The following is a 19,471-nucleotide window of genomic DNA, read 5'->3' on the forward strand; positions in this document are numbered from 1 at the left end:
AGAGCACTGTTTATGAAAAAAAAGAATCAGGAAGAGGGCTCAGGGTGTCACCGAGTATCACAGGCCAAATCACTGCACTTTGTGGCTCCTGTGGTCACACAAGGTGTCACAAGGGGCACCTTAAGATGCTTTTGGAGATGTGTCTGCCAGGCTGACTATGTGGAGCAGAGTCCATTGCAGCAAATCCTGAGGACATTGGTAGGAGAGACACCAAATGAAGGGACTCTAGCAGGCCCAAGCATGACAAATGGCCCTGGCAGCCCTGCCTTCTCCCTGTTCCCTCAGCCTTGCTAGAAACTGTGAGATTACTTTCCTAAAGCTAGCCCCCATGATCTTCCTCCTCCTGAGGCTGACTGCCAAGGTCCAGCCATCAGGGTATTGAAGTCCATCAATCAAAAGCCCCCTTTGGCTGCCTTAATTAGCATGCTCAACCAAAATTAAATACCTCATCCTAACATGGGTATTTATAGATAAATAAATAAAGGTAAATAAAGGTATTTACCTTTATAGACCACCATTTTCCTATGGCCACATCTGTCTCCTTTCTATCCAGAGGCTGCCCTTTGTTCTCTGGGACAAATATCCCTTCCCCCCTCTCCAGCATTCCCATCTCCCTTGTCCTCTATCTCCTGTCTTTGTCTCTTATTCCCTGCCCTTTGTCCCTCTGGGGCAAATTAATCTTCTTTGTGCTGAGAACTTGGTCTTGAGGTGTCATGTGTCAAATGCTGTTCTCTTCACTGGAAGTCCCTAAAACTGTGTTAACAACAGAAACAGAAGCGTGGACTGCAGAGACAGAGAGGGAAGCAGAGCACAAGGACATGGACCCATGTTCTACAGACTCAGAAAAGTGCTGGGATACTCATCCTGACTAGAAAGGCAGTCAGAGAGCAGAGTCCTGGCCATAAGCAGCCATTTCAGCCTGTGGTACCAAGAGATGCTCCTTGCTGGATGTTGAAGTCACTTGGCAAATAGGCTTCCATTTTTTCCTTCTTGTTCTCCATTTTCTACTGGAGTGCCCTTCATAAAATCTACACTCGACCCCACATTGGTTGAGAAGCAAGTAGCTCACTCTCTTGTTTCACAGGCCTGTTTTTTATATTTATATCTATTCAACATAATTTGCGGCCTCTGAGCTGGTAAAATTGAGATGGGTTTATTTTTATTTTTTTTAACTTACACTGATGTATAAAAGGAGAACTTTGGAGACCTTCAGATGGGTGAACACGAATCACATGAGAGACCCACATGTTGTTTGAAGCAGTGATTGCAGCACCTACAGATAGTAGAGATACCATTGCTCTATCTGCTAATCCACCCATCCATTTATCTATCCATCCATCCAATCATTCTCCTCGTCTCCCAACCACCTATCCCCATATTCTCGCCCATTCATCCATATAGCCACCCATCCACTTGTTTACCTACTCATTCATCTGCCCACCACTCATCTACTAAGCCTCCCATCTACCCATCAGACTATGCACCCAGCTCATCCATAAGCCACCCATTGATCTACCCACCCATTCATCTACCCACACACCCATCTATTCACTCATCCCCTAACACATCCTCTCATTCACAATTCAACCCTCCACCCATCCACTTATTCATTTACTCATCCTCATCGACCCATCTATTCATCTATTCATCTATGATCTAGCCAGCCAACTATATATCAGTTTACCTGCCCATTCATTTACCTGTTCACCCAACTGTCCATCCACTCATCCACTAGTCCATCCATCCTCCCACCCACACACCCATCATCCATCATCCATCCATCCATCCATCATTCATTCATTCCTCCAATGATTCACCCATCCATCTACCTACCCATTCATCCACAGAGATCTTTCCATCTATGGTTCATCCAGACCACCATTCATCTACCTGCCTATTCCTCACTCCGTTCCTACATCCACAGCAGCACATCTCTGGTGGGATGTCCCCCTGCATGCAGATATACACATTGAGAATAACTGCACTGACTTTTCAGACTCAAATGAGGTGTTGCATGCTAAGTTCAGTGTAGAGAGCACTGATGTCCTTGTTAACTGTTTCAGTCTAATTATAATCCTTGGCTCTAGAGTTCTGAGTAAAATACACAGTTGTCTGAGTCCCGGTCCTTTGAGGAGAGAGAGCAGCAACACCATTCTATACAAGAAGTAGACATCCCTCTGCTGTGGGTCTTGGATGAAAGGGAACATTTCTATATGTCATAACACCCTAGAAGAACTCAATTAATATTACATTAAATCTTTGTCAATAAGAGCTTGAAGTACAGGGTGTTCCTGGGAGGAACTGGGGTTAAGGTGATGAAATGGCTGGTTTCTTGTGAATTGACTCTGTGGCCACCCTTAGAGGCTACAGCCTCAGCTGGAGATCTTGTAAGACCCCATAAGACGTAGAGAAAAGAAGGCAGAGTAGAGTTTTGTCCGTCCATGCCAGGACAAACAGGGACCTTCACATTGTCACTAGTTGACTTGTTGAGGGATTGAGCTGTGGGACCCCAAGAAAATCCAGAAGTATTTGCTGTGGCCCAGGACCTCCCTGTAAAGATGTAATAGTCACAGCAAGTGAGGGGATTCTGGGCTCCAGAGTAGTAGTGGTGTAGGGGGATCCCTTCATCAATACACTGGTCAGTCAGGAAACAGGACCTTCCCTGGCATCTAATGGTCAGAGGTCCTGGGCAAACAGTTCAGTGTCCTACAGATCACCCACATCCTAGAGTAGACAGAAGTTTCCCCATTTAAGCCCCGGGGGGGGGGGGTCAGTCTCCATGTGTCAGGCTGCCACCAGGTAAAAGCCCCATGCAGTGCTCTCGGTGGAGGGCAATGCCTGGCCACTGTTGCTCTCTGTGATCTGTGTCAAGGCTTATGGTCCCTCTTGTGTCTCCTCAGGTCAGAGGGGTGAAGGGGGTCTTCTTGGCCAACCAGAAAGTGGATGGCAAGGTGACGACAGTCATAACCTACAACAAGGGCCGTGACTGGGATTACCTGAGGCCACCGAGCACTGACATGAACGGGAAGCCCACCAACTGCCAGCCGGTAGGTACCCTACCCTGTCACATGCTCCCACGAGAGTGGCACAGATGCACACAGTGGAGACACACAAGCCACCAGTTTCTGCTAGGCATAGGGATCCACACAGAGGAAAATATGGGCATCATTCTTATCCATAAGCAAGTGTGAGAAACTGCCCAGATCCACAGCCCTCGTCCAGATGACCCCAGGCCAGAGAGCCACTGACCTGCGTTCACTACCAGACTAGTTCTCATGTGACCCCAAGGTGCTATCAGAGGTCCAAGGGACAGCAGGAGCAGAGGGACTTCCAAGCCTGCTTCTGCATATTGCTGAATGTTATTGGGAGCTGGCAAGTCGCAGAGGAAGAGTATAGAGTGCAGGTGCCACTAAAGGCAGCATTTTCCAGTCACTAGGTGGCCACCGAGTATGAGCTGCCCTGAGGAGCAGCATTCCCTGGGCAGGGATGGAGTCTGTGTGTCCCGAGCTCTCTGTTTCACCCCATTCTCAGGCCTCCTCTTCAGACTCCACTGTAGATGCAGAAGGCCCACAACCCCTGCCAACCTGCACACGCATGAATCACTTGCCATTTATAAAGAAACCCTCTTGGGTCCAGAGCTGCTATGAAAGGCTAACTTCTGTATCATCTTTGGGGACATGAAGCCACATTTATCTGCCAAAACAACTTTCAGCTAAGAGAAGGTTCTTGTCTGTAATTATGCAGCTCAGTGAGGAGGTAGCCTCTGTGAGATTTCTGTCCAGGAGACCCAAAGGATGATGGGAGGTGGAGAAAGCCACCAAGTGGCCCAGGAAGGTAGAGAGTCCACTAGAGACCAAAGCAAAGTACCTGGGAGCCAGCAGGCCATAGATGCACCACGTGACAGTCCAAAGCCCTGGCTCCCACCTGAGCAGCTGTGGCCTCCATCCAGAGTAAACAACAGACTGACAGGTGGCCAAGTCTGGGTCCTCAGAGCTGACAGTGCTATTCTCTCAGCCATGTATGGCTCAGCCTGGCTTGCCTAGGGATATCTTCCTCTGGCCATGTTGAAATAGATACTCTAATACAGTTGGACATTTGATCAGATTTCTTTATGTGTGTGTGTATGTGTGTGTGTGTGTGTGTGTGTGTGTGTGTGTGCACATTTATGTGAACAATATCAAAAACAGAAGTTAATGGGCTGTCTCCAGACCTTCATTGTTCTCAGCCTTATTTTTTGAGGCAGGGCCCCTTCTCTAAGCCTGGAGGTCAACAATTGGTTAGACTGGCTGGCCAGCAAAGCCCTAGGATCTGCCTGTCTCCATCCCCAGGTACCCCAGGCTACATGCAACCGTGCCTACCTTTCATCATCATGCCAGGGATTGAACTCGAGTCTTCATGCCAAGCACTTTACCCACCACACCATGGCGCAGCCCTGATCTCTTCTAACCTCTTCTAACAGGATGAATGGGAAATGGGTTTAAATCTGTTGGTGTCTGGGGGTCTTAATGGAAGCCCACAAAAACATATGTATCCAGAAGGACCAGGATGTCAGAAATACACCTAGAGAGAGCTGAGACTGGGTCAACTGCTGCCCTCTGTCCACCCAGTGATTCAAGCTTTAATTTGCTGGACAGTTCTACAGAGGATCTGCCAGCTCCTGCAAATGGGAGGGGCAGAAATGGATAAACTCACCTGCCAGCCACCTTACCTGTAAATACCCAGGCGCACTGTACAAGATCCTTGGGGTCCTTTTAACCTCTATGTCCTGGACTCACTCTGGGCAGCTTCAGTGGGCTGGCACCTCTGACCCATGCAGAGTCCTGACAGGCCAGGACTACTGGAAGCCAGGAAATGGGGCCTCAAGCCAAGGTGCCCAGTAAAGATTCGAGATGGGAGACTGATTCAATGGATGAATTAGTGAATGAGATCTGGGGATGCCCAGACCCCATAAATCACACAGCTATCTATGTGGTATTCATGTAGGGAAGAATTCAGGCTACAAGGTCTCTCCCTTGGAGAAGATGCAGCCCCCTGGAAGCCCTCTCTCAGACCTCTGGTCTCTGTTCCCCAGCAGACAGTGCCTGGCTGGTCTACACTCCGCTCCTCGGTTCCCTAGGCCCCAGGGACCTCCTGCTGAAGCCATCCTCGGCCGTTGTCCCCATCACCCAGCAGCCAGTTCAGCACAGCTTCCCACCTCCCATTCATTCTTCCAAGTCACTCCTACCCAGCTTTCTCCAACAAAGGCCAGGGGCCAGATCTGGCCACAGAACTGGCTTTCTTTGGTCACTCTCACATGTTGATAATTCTCCCTTCTTTCCTCCCCAGCCGGATTGTCACCTGCACCTGCACCTACGCTGGGCAGACAACCCCTATGTGTCAGGCACAGTACACACCAAGGACACTGCCCCTGGCCTCATCATGGGTGCAGGTGGGTGACTACAGACAGAAGGGGGCTCCTGTCTCATGGATGGGAACTGGAAGCCATGAGCCTGGGGCCATGCTGTGTCTGTTAGAGGTGGTGTCATCTCTGAGGAGATGCAACTCCCCTGGCTGGAATCCTATAGGTGAATGTGGCATTGGTGGAGGGAGGGGCTAGATAGGCGGGTAGGTAAGTGCATGGATGGATGGGCAAATAGACAGATGGGTGGGTAGATAAAATGAGTGGGTGTGGATACATGAGTGTGTGGGAGGGTGGGTGGGTAAATGGATGGATGGATGGATTTGTAGGTAGGTGGGGAGTTGAATGGATATATGGATGGAGAAAGAGGCAGGTGGGTGGATGACATTTACCCTGATGCAGCCGGTGGACTCAACAGGAAGCTCCTGTGCTCTATCTAGACCAAGGTGTGATTCTTGGGAAACCAGGTCCAGTTGGTAAAGCCCTATGTGCCCCAAGCTGTGAGCCTACAGAGCTATGTTCCTCACGGGAAGCCCCCATCCCTTCTGTAGCATCCCACATGGGATAGCTTCTCTCAGCTGGGCTGGCCTGCATCTTGGATGAGATGCTATCTGCCTGGAGTAACCCAGGCTAGGGTTCATCCCCTGATGCCTGTCTCATCTCCCTCAAATGGCCATGGCGACAGTGCCCTCCACAGGAACTGAATGTGCATCTGTTGTGTACTTGCCTTTTGTCCAGATGCATCCTGGCCTCCCTCTGCTCGTTAGCCTCCTGGGCACTGAGTTCCCAAGCACGCATGTAGCCCTCACATGTCTCAGGGGTCACAAGCCCATGCTGCCCTAGCTGGCCCATGTCCTTAGACCTGACCCTGATCCATCTTCACATATCACGTGGCACCTGTGGGCACTGGGGAGCACCTGAGCCTGTCCACCTTGTAGCTGAGGCTAGAGCCCTGCACTGCGCTCATCTGAGTTGAGCTCTTTCTACCCAGAGGGAGACCAGCTCAAGCCCCAGAGCCACACCAGGCTACTGTCTGAAAAGGAAGGCAGTCAGGGGTCTGACATAGGTGACTGCGGTAGAAATATAGGCCCCGGCACAGTTTCCTTTTCTGGGGACCTCCAGCCCATGGTTGGAGGATCTGCCTGGTCTTAGAGCAACACAGCCTTTTCTTTTGGCCAGGTAACCTGGGCTCGCAGCTGGTGGAGTATAAAGAGGAAATGTACATCACATCTGACTGCGGGCATACCTGGAGGCAGGTAAGGTGACAAAGGTAGCCGGAGTCCTTCAGCTGCCCCCCAGGACTCTGTTCTGGACCCCTTCTTTCACAGGGGCTCTCTGGCCATCAGCCCTATTGATTCAGAAGCAGCCTGAGAGGCCTCTGCTGAGGGCTAGAACCTGGCCATGAGGTGGGGCCAGTTGGGAGTGGGGCCATCTGCCCAATGCTTTGTGGCTTCTGCTGGGCATTGCACATCACAGCTAGGTGTGTCCCGGGGGATGTCTGAGAAAGGGAATCAAAGGCCACATGACTACTTCTTACTTGGCTTTGAGCTCCTTCAGGCAGAGAGGGGGAGAGAGAGAGAGAGAGAGAGAGAGAGAGAGAGAGAGAGAGAGAGAGAGAGAGAGAGAGAGAGAGAGAGAGAGAGAGAGAACACATAAAGAAGAGTATGTAAGGAGAGCAGGTTTAGATCCTGGGGGACCTCTTGTGTTGCTGCAAGGAAGAAGTGTGGCCCAAGATGACAAAGGAAGGAAAGGAAGTGAGGAGAGCCCGTCTGAGGGAGCCATCCCCTCAACACTGGATCCTGGGCATCTCCCGCTCACAGCTGCCCATGCATGTCAGAGCCACTGGCTAGAGGAATGCTGGCCTGTCATCGGCCCATAGCTCAGGAGGAGTGGGGGCACACGTTTCCACTCCAAGCATCTCTCAGGGGAGCCCTGCCCTCTGAAACAGATGCTGACCACCTCTCTGGGGTAGGTGGGGTCCTGGCTCGGTTAGTCTAGGGGTGATCTGGCTATATGCACTTGAGAAGATGACCTGAGCCAGGTGTCTTGCAGACCAGTCCTGTTCCCAGGACATCTCGATGCCTGGCCATGCAGTCACATCCCCTGGGAGGCATCAAACACTCATCCCTGCATACAGAGCTCACCTGCGTCAAGGTGTAAGGACACTGCTCTTTTAATAAGATGCAACAAGCAAGGCGTATGTAAAGGGCAGAAGAGATTTATTACATTAAATATTTCTATTTCACTGGAGCTGGTGAAGCCGCGCTGAGGTTCTTAAAGGTCACCGTCTGTCCACCTTCACTGATGGCAGCACCAAAGGGCTTCCTCATTTTATAGACATTTGAGGGACCACTTTTGTGAAATCAGTCTGCTTAGGTTTAACTCAGGGACCTCAGGATCTGTGTTACAGGGCAAGGTTCCCTGCCAGGGGACAGCCCAGGTTCACAGGTGAGATGCCTGATAGGGTAGTACCTGAGTGCATGCATGTGCATCTGTGTGTCAGGGAGAAACAGATGCATATTGTGGTTGTAGGCAGCTATGGTGGGGGAGGAAGACTGTGCTACCAGAGGACTAAGTTACCAACAGCTCCAGACCGGTGGGACCTTTGGAGCTGCTGTGGTGTTTCCTCGATGGCAGAGAGGCCTGACAGATGGAGATGGGCCAGAGTGCAGAGTGGTGTACATTTTCCTGTGGAATGACACAAGCTTTAAGCCAGGCCTGGTGATGCTCATCTGTAACACCCACTTCTGGGAGGCAGGGAAAGGAGATTCTTATGCAGGTTCAAGGCCAGCCTGGTCTACAGAACAAGATCTGTCTCAAAACGTAGATAACAAAAGACACTGAGCTTCCCGGAGGGACCAAGCATCTCACCAACAGTGTTCTAAGACCCTGATAGACTCAGAGAATAGAGAAAGGCTGAGCCAGGGGTGGGTCTGTGTCCCCATGGCCTTGCTCCCCAGGGGCTGCTCAGGGGACTGAGAGCCACAGCATGGACACCGTCAGAGGCTTTCTTGGCAATTTCTCAGACTTTGTCTCCAACCAACTTTCTGTTGGGCCTAGTTGGTCTCTGTGGTGGGTGGGCCACGCCCAGCTGGAAGCAGCAGTTCGGCCCTTTCTCCCGCCTTACCCAGCTTGGACTGTGCCCATTCCTCATGCCTGCTCCACAATGCTCCTCCCTTCTTCCCCGGCCCAGGTCACCTTGCTGCAGATGGAAGCATTCACAGGAGCCCGCCCACTGATGCCCCTGGAGAGAGCTAACGATTAGGCCCCCGGGCTCTTCTCTAACCTCTGAGCCCTGGCACCTCCAGCACCCATAGCAGGAGGGATGGCAACCCTACTTAGAGGAGAGGGAAGGTGATGCGGCCCAGACAGCAGGGCCCTCACTCACAGTGTCTGTGGACATGTGCTGTACCCAGTGTGTGCCCATCCACTGAGTGTGCCCATCCTGGAGTGACTGCGGGCCATGACTGGCTCTGCCACTCCTAACTGTGAGGCCTTGGTATACCCTTACTTCGTGTCTGTAAGATGGTGCTTGCCCCAAGATATCCGCATATGGCTGTGGCTAACATGGTTGTCGCTTCTAGGTGAACCCTATCAAGATACCTTTGCCTCCCTCAGAAAACCCTCAGGGGGCATCCATCCATTCATTAATTCATCCATATGCTGGCCATTCATTCATGAATTCATTGAATGCCAGGGCCCCTAGTACCCAGCTCAGACCTCCACTGAGATGGCCCCAGAGGGCTCAGAGTGCTCTGCCTCCAGTGGCTCCCTGGCTGGAGGATGATGGCACCTGTGGATTAGAGAGGCTCATACTACAGGGAGCCTGCGCTGGCCACATCCACCTGGTGACAGAGATATCAAAGACCCAGGCTCTGTCACCACACCCCACATAGGCCTGGGGCTCATCCTGACCTCAGCTCTGAGCACACCGTGCTTGCCTCATTGCTGGGCTATGTATTCTTTATATTTGCTGACTTGGGTTCCTGTGGACAGGACGGTGAGCATGCACAGCACCGTTTCCTCCATCCCTCAGGGTAGAGAAATGGCCACTGTCCACCAAACCCCACCTATTCCTCATGTGCTAAGTCGGGGGTGGATATGGGGGCATAGGAGAGTGAGCATCTCTTCCTGACCAGTCTCTGCTAGCCTTGTCAGGGTCTCCACTGAGTACATGTCACCCCACAGGTCTTTGAGGAAGAGCACCATGTACTGTACCTGGACCACGGTGGTGTCATTGCTGTCATCAAGGACACCTCCATCCCCCTGAAGATCCTCAAGTGAGAGCATGGGGCAGAGGGCGGACATCTGGGCAGAGGGCACAGGGAAGACCAGAACAGTTTCCTGGGAGTCTAACACTGGGGTGACCTATGCCTCCCAACCTCTGAGGTGCTCTAGAGATGGACCATGTTGTCCTCAGGATGAAAGGAAAAATACATAGCCTAGTCAGGGTGACTTGGGCGGGGGGCTGAGGAGTCCGGAGAGACACCGTAAGTATCAGCAAGAAGCTGTTAGGAGAGGAACGGAGCCAGGAGTGCAGATAAGGAGGCTGTGGGTGCCCGGGTAAGAGCTGGCTCAACTGAAGCTTCAGGTAGCTGAAGGACCCACTGACAACTGAGGACAGGGTAACACTGGTATTTAGAAAGCAGAGCTAGGAAACCTCCAGGCAGGCAGTGTCACTTTAGTCTGAAAAAGAGCGGTGTATCCTGGGAGGTAGTATCACTGTAACATTAACATGTCGCTGACAGAGGAACCCCAAGCTGGGATCGAGCCTTCGCATGCTTTTACTGGATGTTTCTAAGGCGCAGCTGTCTCTGATATGCATGGGGCACAGTGCCTGTGTGGTACCCCAATGATATGTCTAGGGTACCAGTCCATCGCATTGCTAATTAGTCAGGGATGCCACCTGGCTGGCAGGTATCTGCTGTGGTCCAGCTGTGGCCGAGGTGTTGGGATGTCCCAGAACTGGTCTCTGGTGGATAGGAGTCAGGCCTGGGGGTGGAGCGTCACAGGAAGGAGGAAGACCATGCTGCTCTGGGACACGGGTGACCTTCTGCAGGTTCAGCGTGGACGAGGGCCACACCTGGAGTACACACAACTTCACCAGCACTTCCGTGTTCGTGGACGGGCTGCTGAGTGAGCCAGGGGACGAGACGCTAGTCATGACGTGAGTGTGTGACGGGACGTGGGTAAAACAGGCAGGTGTGAGGAAGACCCAGGTCAGAGCCACCCCCAGGGTGGCTGGTCTCTGAGGTGGCCTCAGACTGGGCCTCTGCTTCCTGCTTCCAGGCCAGTGGCTCCTCCTCTCACCCTGGCCGGTAGATGCATCTGCTGCCTGCACTGGTCAGTGACTGCAGAAAGAGAGCTGGGGAGGTGTTGGAGCCTGTGTTCCTCTCCCCACTCCGGGCCCCATGGAGCATCCATGACCCCTACAGAACCCCACAGAGCATCCCAGTGCCCCCATAGAGTGTCCATGACCCCCCAGGAGCAAATGGCATGCAGTGAGAAAGCCCACTGTAGTGCTGGCCTCGCATCTTCCTTCCCGGGTGGCTAGCAGAAAGCCAGGGCAAACCCTATTGCAGGACACAGGTAGTGTGTGCGACCCAGAAGAGCTGAGCACCAGGCCTGGAAGACCGAGCCGGTCCCAGTCTCCCTCTGCTTAGCAGCCTAGGAGGCAGGCGAGTTGTTCTCCGTCAGGTCCTCCACGATGCTGTGACCTGCCAAGTCCCTGGGGAGTCTCATGCCTCCCCAGTCTGTGTGGACTGTCCGTGTGAAGGCTGTGGTGTGAGAAGACAGCAGGGGCGGTCAGAGATACAGTACTTGGTATTTGTCAAGAGAAGCAGGTGAGGAAGTCTGACAACCTGCCTGGAGCAGACTCAACCTGGTCCCTTGGTCCCTTGGTCTCTTTGCAAGGAGGCTGAACAGTTTGCAGGACTGAACCTGCAAAGTAAGGGCTAGCAACAAAGGTGGCAGCCCTGGCAGGGCTCTCAGAGCTCCAGCAGGCTGGCAGGGTTCCCAAGTCTCTGCTTCCCCGCCCCCACCCCACGGTGGGGGCACTTTCTGCCCTGAGCACGTCCCCTCCCCTCCTCCCCCTCACTTCGTCTTGTAGCCTGCATTTTGTAGCTGCTTTGGGACATTCGCGCTTTGTGCAGACAAGGTCCTCAGATCCGGGTCTGGTCCCAAATGCAGCTTTCATCCCTGCAGCCAGCATTTCATCCAGCGAAAGCTGCAAAGCTCACAGCCAGGCGCATTCACGTTTTAAGTTTTTAAACAGTACCACAAGGTTCCTACAGAGCCTTTCACGAGGCCGCATCTTCAAACAGCTTCCGATTTCAGGGGGCATGGAGATCATTCACGTGCCTCAGAAGGGACACGGGCAGGCAGAATGAAAAACTTCTCTGTCTGAGACGACGACAGAGCCCCACCCATATGGCACCTTTACCGTTATCCACCCAGAGGTCATCTAAGCTGACCAGTGACTTTGTCGGGACATTGTTCCCAGCACTGCCCACAGCTGCCTCCCCCAGCACAGCACAGGACAGAGGATCCCAGCCCTGGGCTGTACTGTGAGGGATTTCAGCCTAGCTGGGCTACAGGCCATCCCTAGGGCGGAGCCAGCAATACATACTGCAGCATGACCCACATTTCCTGCTCTCTGCCAAGTAGTCAGTGGCCTTTTGGCCTCTCCTGCTAGGACCATTCAACTAGATAGGAGATGCTCACAGTAGGAACTGAGGTCTGGGCTTTCTTTACAGACAGGAACTGACATACAGGAGAGGGGATTAGCTGGACTCTCCTGCTTCTCTTAGAATGGAGAGTATGGAACGTTCCCATACAGGAGATGCTAGGCTATCACACTCAGGCTAAGTGGTTATGCCAAAGACAAGTGTGAGCTGCCAACCCCAGGTACCAGGTACCACCCGGGGTGGGGCCCTTCCCTAGTCTGTTTTCCCCCTGAATTCTGGGATAATCAGCAAGCATTCCTCACAGGAAGACAGAAGTGTGGGAACCCCCTCTCCACCTGTCTGTCAAGGTGACAGTGGGGCTCTGACAAGAGGAACATCCATCTGAATGGCAGGCTCCCAGAGACAAGGCCGCCCATGGTCTGCAGGGCAGTTGGATGAGAGGAGCCGAAGCCAGTGTGGGACCCTGGTCTCCGATCACCAAGCTGAGCACGCATCACGGTGCTTCTTGTGAGGCTGGCCTCCCTCGGTCCCTCCCTCTGCTCAGCGGGATGCACTGCACTGTCCCACGACCCAGTCATTCACTGTCCAAGCCTTACAATGACTTATCTCTCTGGTGTGCCAGCCCTGCCTGGGGTAAACAGCCTGGGGCCAATCCCACGCGGTAGGCAGAGGCAGGCTGGCAGAAAGGCAAGGAGACACCGGATAATACGTGACATGGCTCCTGCTCACCCGAAGAAAGTGCAAGGCCTCGTATGTAGGCTATGGGAGGGTCCGCGGCAGCTGAGAAGACGGGGAGTCTGCTCACCTACCAATGCCTACTCCTGGCAGAAAGGGGATTGCATGGGTCGGAGGGATGACCTGCTCTAGAACAATCAGCATGCTACAAACAGCAATCACTCTGAGGGTGGTAACATCAGGCCAAGGCCAGTGGCTAGCATGTCCCATCCTTGAATCCTACTGAGAAGAAGCATCCCAGGTGGTGGTACAGGGAACCTGAATGTCTGGTCAATCTAAAGTGGCTTTCCTTCTTTCTCACCTCAGGGTCTTTGGTCACATCAGCTTCCGCTCTGACTGGGAGCTAGTCAAAGTAGACTTCCGGCCCTCCTTCCCCCGGCAGTGTGGTGAGGATGACTACAGCTCCTGGGACCTCACTGACCTCCAGGTGGGCGGTGCCCCTGCAGCCACAGGACCCTTTCCTCCTCCAGGGAATCTCACAGGTGTCAACCTCTTCCCACTCAAGGATGTTGTGGGCCATCCATGTACCTGTAGCTGCTCTGATCTGCAGCTCTTCATGACCCTAGCACCTGCAGAACTGGAGCCCCACCCTCAGCCAGGAGGTCTCCATGATACAATTTGGGACATTTTTGCTTATGGTGAAATGGGCAAAGACTATATGACATCAGGGTCTGAGACTGGCCTATGTCACACTGCATCATCAAAGTCTAGCCCTCACACCTTGGGTTGATCATGAGACCCCATGCCAGCCCCTGGAGGGCGGTATAAGAGAAGCTGACATGTCAGTAGCTACCTGGGGCCTATGAGAGGGTATGACTTTGTAGCACCTGATGAAGCTGTGCTCAGCCTGGAGGAGTTTAGTAAAGACCAGGGAGACAGAATAGCGAGTAGAGATTTGTAGCCAAGGAAGATGGAAAATTCCTAAGAGGAGATACCTGGGGTCAGGGACTCTGACTGAGCTGCTAGCTAGGACAGTAGCTGAAGTCAGCCAGAGGCCGGATATCTCTGTATGTAGAGATCCAGCATCAAGAGTTCACACATGAAGAGTTCACACGTAAAGAGTTCACACGTGAAGTATGGTCTGGCTAGTGACTCAACAGCTCTCTGCAGAAACTGGTTTACAAGAAAGAACTCAAATAAGCCTTGAGAAGGTTGCAGAGTCCCTGCCAGCCCCACCCATCACTACCAGGGATTCTGTTATTGGGATCAGGGCAGTATTGTTCCAAGCGTAACCTAAGAATCTCCTGTGTGCACAGGAGCCCTCCAGGCATGGCTCCTCTTCAGATGTTCACAAACCTGACTCTGGTGGCCCAACTGTCCTGGGACCACCAAGGGCCAGTGCTAATGCTTAGGCTGAGGGAACCTGAGTCAGGTGACTGACGTGCCAAGTTCTTTTGAACCTCAGTTTCCCTGTTTGTCAAAGGAAGCAAATGCCCCCACCCCAACTGCCACCAAGGCAGGAGCCACAGAACAAGCCAGTGACAGCTGTCACCATCCTCTATTGGTCCCTCATCCTAGTGTTCTTGCTACAGGGTGATCGCTGTATCATGGGACAACAGAGAAGTTACCGGAAGAGAAAGTCGACATCCTGGTGTGTCAAGGGGAGGAGCTTCACGTCAGCACTCACATCACGTGTGTGCAAGTGCCGGGACTCCGACTTCCTCTGGTGGGCACTGCCTCTCCCTCCTGGCTCCTCCAGCACCTCTATCTCATGATGAGCTTGTCCCCAGAACCAGAGCAGAGGTCACAGTGTCCTTCAAGGCCTAGTCTCCAGACTCACACTGTCAACTCTACCTTAGGTCATCATGCGAGCAAGCTACACTCACCTAGACCCTCTCCTCCCTCTAGGATTCATTCTACTCAAAGGCCCACCGCCCTATGACAGTGTAGCTTGCAAAGCTTCCACCACCAACCTGCCTCACACTCTCTACTCAGCACCTCACATTCAGGTCTCCTGTGTCCTTTCCAGGGCAGCTGACCCTGGCTGCACCTCTCCCTGGGATCCTTTGAGAGTCACTCACCTCACCTAGGAAGACTTCCAGGTTCCACTTCATTTTCAGCCTCCTTGGTATGGAATGGAGCTAATATGTTCAATCTGTCCTCCTCTAGAACAAACTTGTGGCTTAACCCATGTCCCCACAGATGGACACATCTAGACCTGTGGTGTAAGGTTCTCCACCCTAGCTGCTACCTCTAATCTTACCTTTTAACCCAGCTTTCCCTTCCCAGTGACTACGGGTTTGAGCGCTCATCTTCCTCAGAGTCCACTGCCAACAAATGCTCTGCCAACTTCTGGTTCAACCCCTTGTCTCCTCCTGAAGACTGTGTCTTGGGCCAGACCTATACCAGTAGTCTTGGGTGAGTACACTTAGCTACCCAGCCATTCAGCCACTCATCCATTCACCCATCTACCCATCTACCCATCCATCCATCCATCCATCCATCCACCATCCATCTACCCATCCATCCATCCATCCATCCATCCATCCATCCATCCATCCATCTACCCACCCATCCATCTATCCATCCATCCATCCATCCATCCATCCATCCATCCATCCATCCCCACCTATCCACCCACCCCCACATCTATCCACTCACCCATCTATCATCAACCTATCTGTCTACCCCACATCCAGTTCTCACCCATTGGCCAACCAGCTCCAGAAGCAGAGTCCAGACATGCTCTATAGTTAGGGAACACAACGTAGAAGGAGAGGCCATGGTCCTGGTGCTTGACTTGAGTGTGCCGGGCTCAGCAAGTCATCAGACTGACACAATGACCCATTAAGCTCTTGGGGATAGTGTCAGGAGAAAGCCACCTTGAGTAGACACAGCATAGAGAACAGAGGGGCAGAAGAGGACCCAATGCTTCCAACTAGTGGGACTGAGACCCCAGAGCAGCCACACCCTTCTCTGGTCCTCCAGAACCTTTCCCACCCACGCTGTGATGGTACCAGAGGCACTCCCAAAGCCTGGGGCACTCTGCTTAAACCAAACTTCCAGGTAGAGGCCTAGGTATATCACTCTCTCAACTCCTATCCCCAGGTGTCTTAGTTAAGGTTTTACTGCTGTGAACCATGACCAAGCCAACTTTTATAAGGACAACATTTAATTGGAGCTAGCTTAGAGGTTCAGAGGTTCAGTCTATTATCATCAAGGTGGGAGCATGGCAGCGTCCAGGCAGGCATGATGCAGGAGGAGCTGAGAGTTCAACATCTCTATCTGAAGGCCACTAGGAGAGGACTGGCTTCTAGGCAGCTAGGATGAGGGTATTAGAGCCCACGCCCACAGTGACACACCTACCCCAACAAGGCCATACCACCAAATAGTGCCACTCCCTGGGCCATACATATTCAAACCACCATACCAGGTTTTTCTCCATTATTGATGAAACCTCAGCAACTGGCATACTCACCTTCTGGGCCGAAGCCCATGACACACAATGAGTCCTACAGTCTGTGCTGTGCTGGCTAAAAGCTCTGCAGGAGTGGAATGTGGCAGGCAAGACCTTCACCCTACCAAGTGGATGGAGCTGAACAAACTGCTTATACAGAATTGACTTCATGTAGAAATACCAAACACATAACATCTGTGAGCCTTCAGCTTCAGCAGGGCCCACAGGTTCCATGTGACTAGCCCATTTCCTCATCCTTTGTGGGAGGAAAGGGCCCTTATTACTTACCATGGAGAGCTGAAAGAAACAGAGGCAGGCACAGGAACTAAATGATTTAGCCTTGGCAGCATGTAGCCTGTTATCTATCCACCCATCCACCCATCCATCCACCCACCCATCCATCCACCTATCCATGCATTCACCTACCCACCCATCCATTCACTCATCCACCTGCTCACCCATCCACACTTCTACCCATACATATATCTATCCACCCATCTACCTGCCCTCCTATCCATCCACCCACCCTCCTATCCATCCACCCACCCACCCACCCATTCGCCCACCCACCCATCCATCCATACTTATACCATCTACCTATCATTCATATCATCCTTGCCATCTATTCATTTCTCCCATCACTTTACCCATTTATCCACTCCCCACCCCCACCCCCAACCCCCACCCATCCACCCATCTTCCCACCAATCTATCTACCCATTCTTCTGCCCTCCACAAATACTCATCTTTCTATACCCATCTACTCTTGATACAGATCTTGGCTGACACTTCAGATAGGAATCACTGCTTACCAAGCCCTGCTAAAGAGGTCATTGTGCCAGTGCTGACTGAGTGGGTAGATACATGGATAGTGGACGAGTCCAGCCATCCCAAGAAGAGCAACACTTGTTTATGGCCACCCAGGAAACCAAGGCCCAGTCCATGTCAACCACTCTGTCTCCACAGTTCCCAGAAAGACCTTGAATTTGGACTGTCTCTCTGTCACCCCTTAGCTAGCAAACAAACAACAAAATAAACAAACACAAACCAAAAAAATAAACCAGTTATTAGTACTGTGGGCAATATGTTCAGGCCATGGGTGCCTCAGCTCTCCAAAGCAGACTAGCACAGCCCGTCTCTCCATCCTGATGCTCCCAGATATAAAGTGGACAGAAGGAGTCATGAAGTAGCATGGGGAGTAGGCGGCAAAGGGACTGTAGGGTGCCTCAAGAGAGACTGTCCCTACCAAACCACTGTCTGCTCCGGACCTGAACCTCTCCCATCCACCCAGGTACCGGAAGGTGGTGTCCAATGTGTGTGAAGGTGGTGTGGACCTACAGCAGAGCCCAGTGCAGCTGCAGTGCCCCCTACAAGCACCCCGGGGTCTGCAGGTGAGCATCCGAGGAGAGGCAGTGGCTGTGCGACCTAGAGAAGATGTGCTGTTTGTGGTGCGGCAGGAACAGGTGAGCATTTGCTGGACTGGCACTGGCAAGGCACTTCCTGCCAGGCACCCCAGGTTGAGGCTCTGAACAGTTTGGAACATGGCCACAGAGGCCAGTCTGACTCTGAGGGTGGGGCCACAGGCCTCTTGGTTCAGACCAGTGTTTGAGATGAAACAGATACAAGAGCAAGTGTGGGGGCTGGAGAGATGGCTCAGCGGTTAGGAGCACTGACTGCTCTTCCGAAGGTCCTGAGTTCAAATCCCAGCAACCACATGATGGCTCACAACCATCCGGAATGAGATCTGGCACCCTCTTCTGATGTGTCTAAAGGCAGCTACAATACTTTACATGTATTACTAAATAAATAGCATTCTTACATATAATAAATAAGTCTTTGGGCCGGAGTGAGCAGAGGTCCTGAGTTCAATTCCCAGCATCCACATGATGGCTTACAACTATCTGTACAGGTAGCTACAGCATACTCATATACATAAAATAAATAAATAAATCTTTAAAAAAAAAAGAACAAGTGTGACAGTCAGCAGGAGACAGGCTCCGCATCACACGTGTGTGTACATGTGAGTGTATGGATATGTGTATGTGCGCGCGTGTGTGTGTGTGTGTGTGTGTGTGTGTGTATTCTGTGTTTATCAAACATTGATACAAAAATTTATTCCTCCCCATAGGTAGCATGAAACTTATTTTATTGATTTCTTTCTTTTAATGATGAGGATGGAACCCAGGGCCTTTTGCAAACTCGAGAAGTGATCTTCTACTGAGCCGTACCCCCAGCCCAGCACTAAAGCAATTTTAAACATCTAATTATATTGATTTAGTTGATCTGAAATCCCAACAAAAGCATAAAAGTTTTTTTTCAAGAAAATGACTTATAATCACAATCCAGAAATAATGCCTTCTGTGTGTATATGGGGATAGATATAAATACACGTTTATATATATGCACACACAAATATATATATTTGTATATACATATTTTTCTCTCCGCCCAGTCTCCCACTCATTCTATTTTTACTTCAGAACAAGTGTTACATTTTCTTCTGGTTTTAAAAATAATATATGCTCATTGTAGTATATTTAGGAAACATATTTATATATTAAAAAAAACCCAACCACATACATAAATATCACCCAAAATCCTGTTCCCTGAGGGAACTGTTAACTTTTCTAGTTCCCGTAAAACATAATAGTTTACGTGACACATCCCTGTGTCTCAGCTAATAGAAGCAGCTAATGATCCCTGCAAGAAAATCTTAAAATGACCATTAGGAAAACATGAATATTCAAAAGACCCAAAGGCGGCGGGGTGTGGGGGGGTCCCCTTTCCCTCCAGATTCTAGTTAATGCTCACTCACAGAGGCAGAGAGAGTGCCTCCTCTCTCCCCAGCATTCTGGGCAGTCCCCACTCACAGGTCAGCAGGATTCCACATCTTCAGCTAAAGGATGTGAAGGCTAATCTATATAGGTGAATCCAAGATTGTGCATGATGTGCACAAACATCCTTTAAAAGGTGTCTGACTTTAGAAGTACAGGCCTGGTCTCCTGCAAACAGGGAAACTGAGTCTGTGGAGGACTCAGCCTGGCCACACTAAGGAACTGTGTGTGCACCAGGCATTGTGACAGCCACTTTGTCTAAAGTATAGTCTCGAACTGTGCACTTAATATATGTATATTACAGATGAAGAAACTGAGCTGTTGACAGTGAAGTCATTCTCTCAGGGTAAAAAGAGGCAGAGATGGCATTGTATCCTCAGGATTCTAAGCAGACAATGGCTAAGTCTATAGCCCCCAGGCT

The 19,471-nt window shown here is 51.5% G+C and overlaps 1 protein-coding gene across 1 annotated transcript in view; it reads left to right on the forward strand.

Annotated features, from left to right (window-relative positions):
* Sorcs2 (sortilin related VPS10 domain containing receptor 2) overlaps positions 1-19,471 on the forward strand; it is a 380,275-nt gene that overhangs the window by 342,023 nt on the left and 18,781 nt on the right. Inside the window, exons 10-18 of the mRNA XM_052199229.1 lie at positions 2,901-3,047; positions 5,326-5,428; positions 6,578-6,654; positions 9,587-9,678; positions 10,458-10,565; positions 13,126-13,246; positions 14,352-14,485; positions 15,049-15,177; positions 17,508-17,679. Of these exons, the coding sequence (XP_052055189.1) occupies positions 2,901-3,047; positions 5,326-5,428; positions 6,578-6,654; positions 9,587-9,678; positions 10,458-10,565; positions 13,126-13,246; positions 14,352-14,485; positions 15,049-15,177; positions 17,508-17,679 (1,083 nt within the window). The remainder of the gene's footprint in view (positions 1-2,900; positions 3,048-5,325; positions 5,429-6,577; positions 6,655-9,586; positions 9,679-10,457; positions 10,566-13,125; positions 13,247-14,351; positions 14,486-15,048; positions 15,178-17,507; positions 17,680-19,471) is intronic.

The sequence above is a fragment of the Apodemus sylvaticus genome, chromosome 11 (assembly GCF_947179515.1).
Source record: "Apodemus sylvaticus chromosome 11, mApoSyl1.1, whole genome shotgun sequence".
In the NCBI taxonomy this organism is placed as follows: Eukaryota; Metazoa; Chordata; class Mammalia; order Rodentia; family Muridae; genus Apodemus; species Apodemus sylvaticus.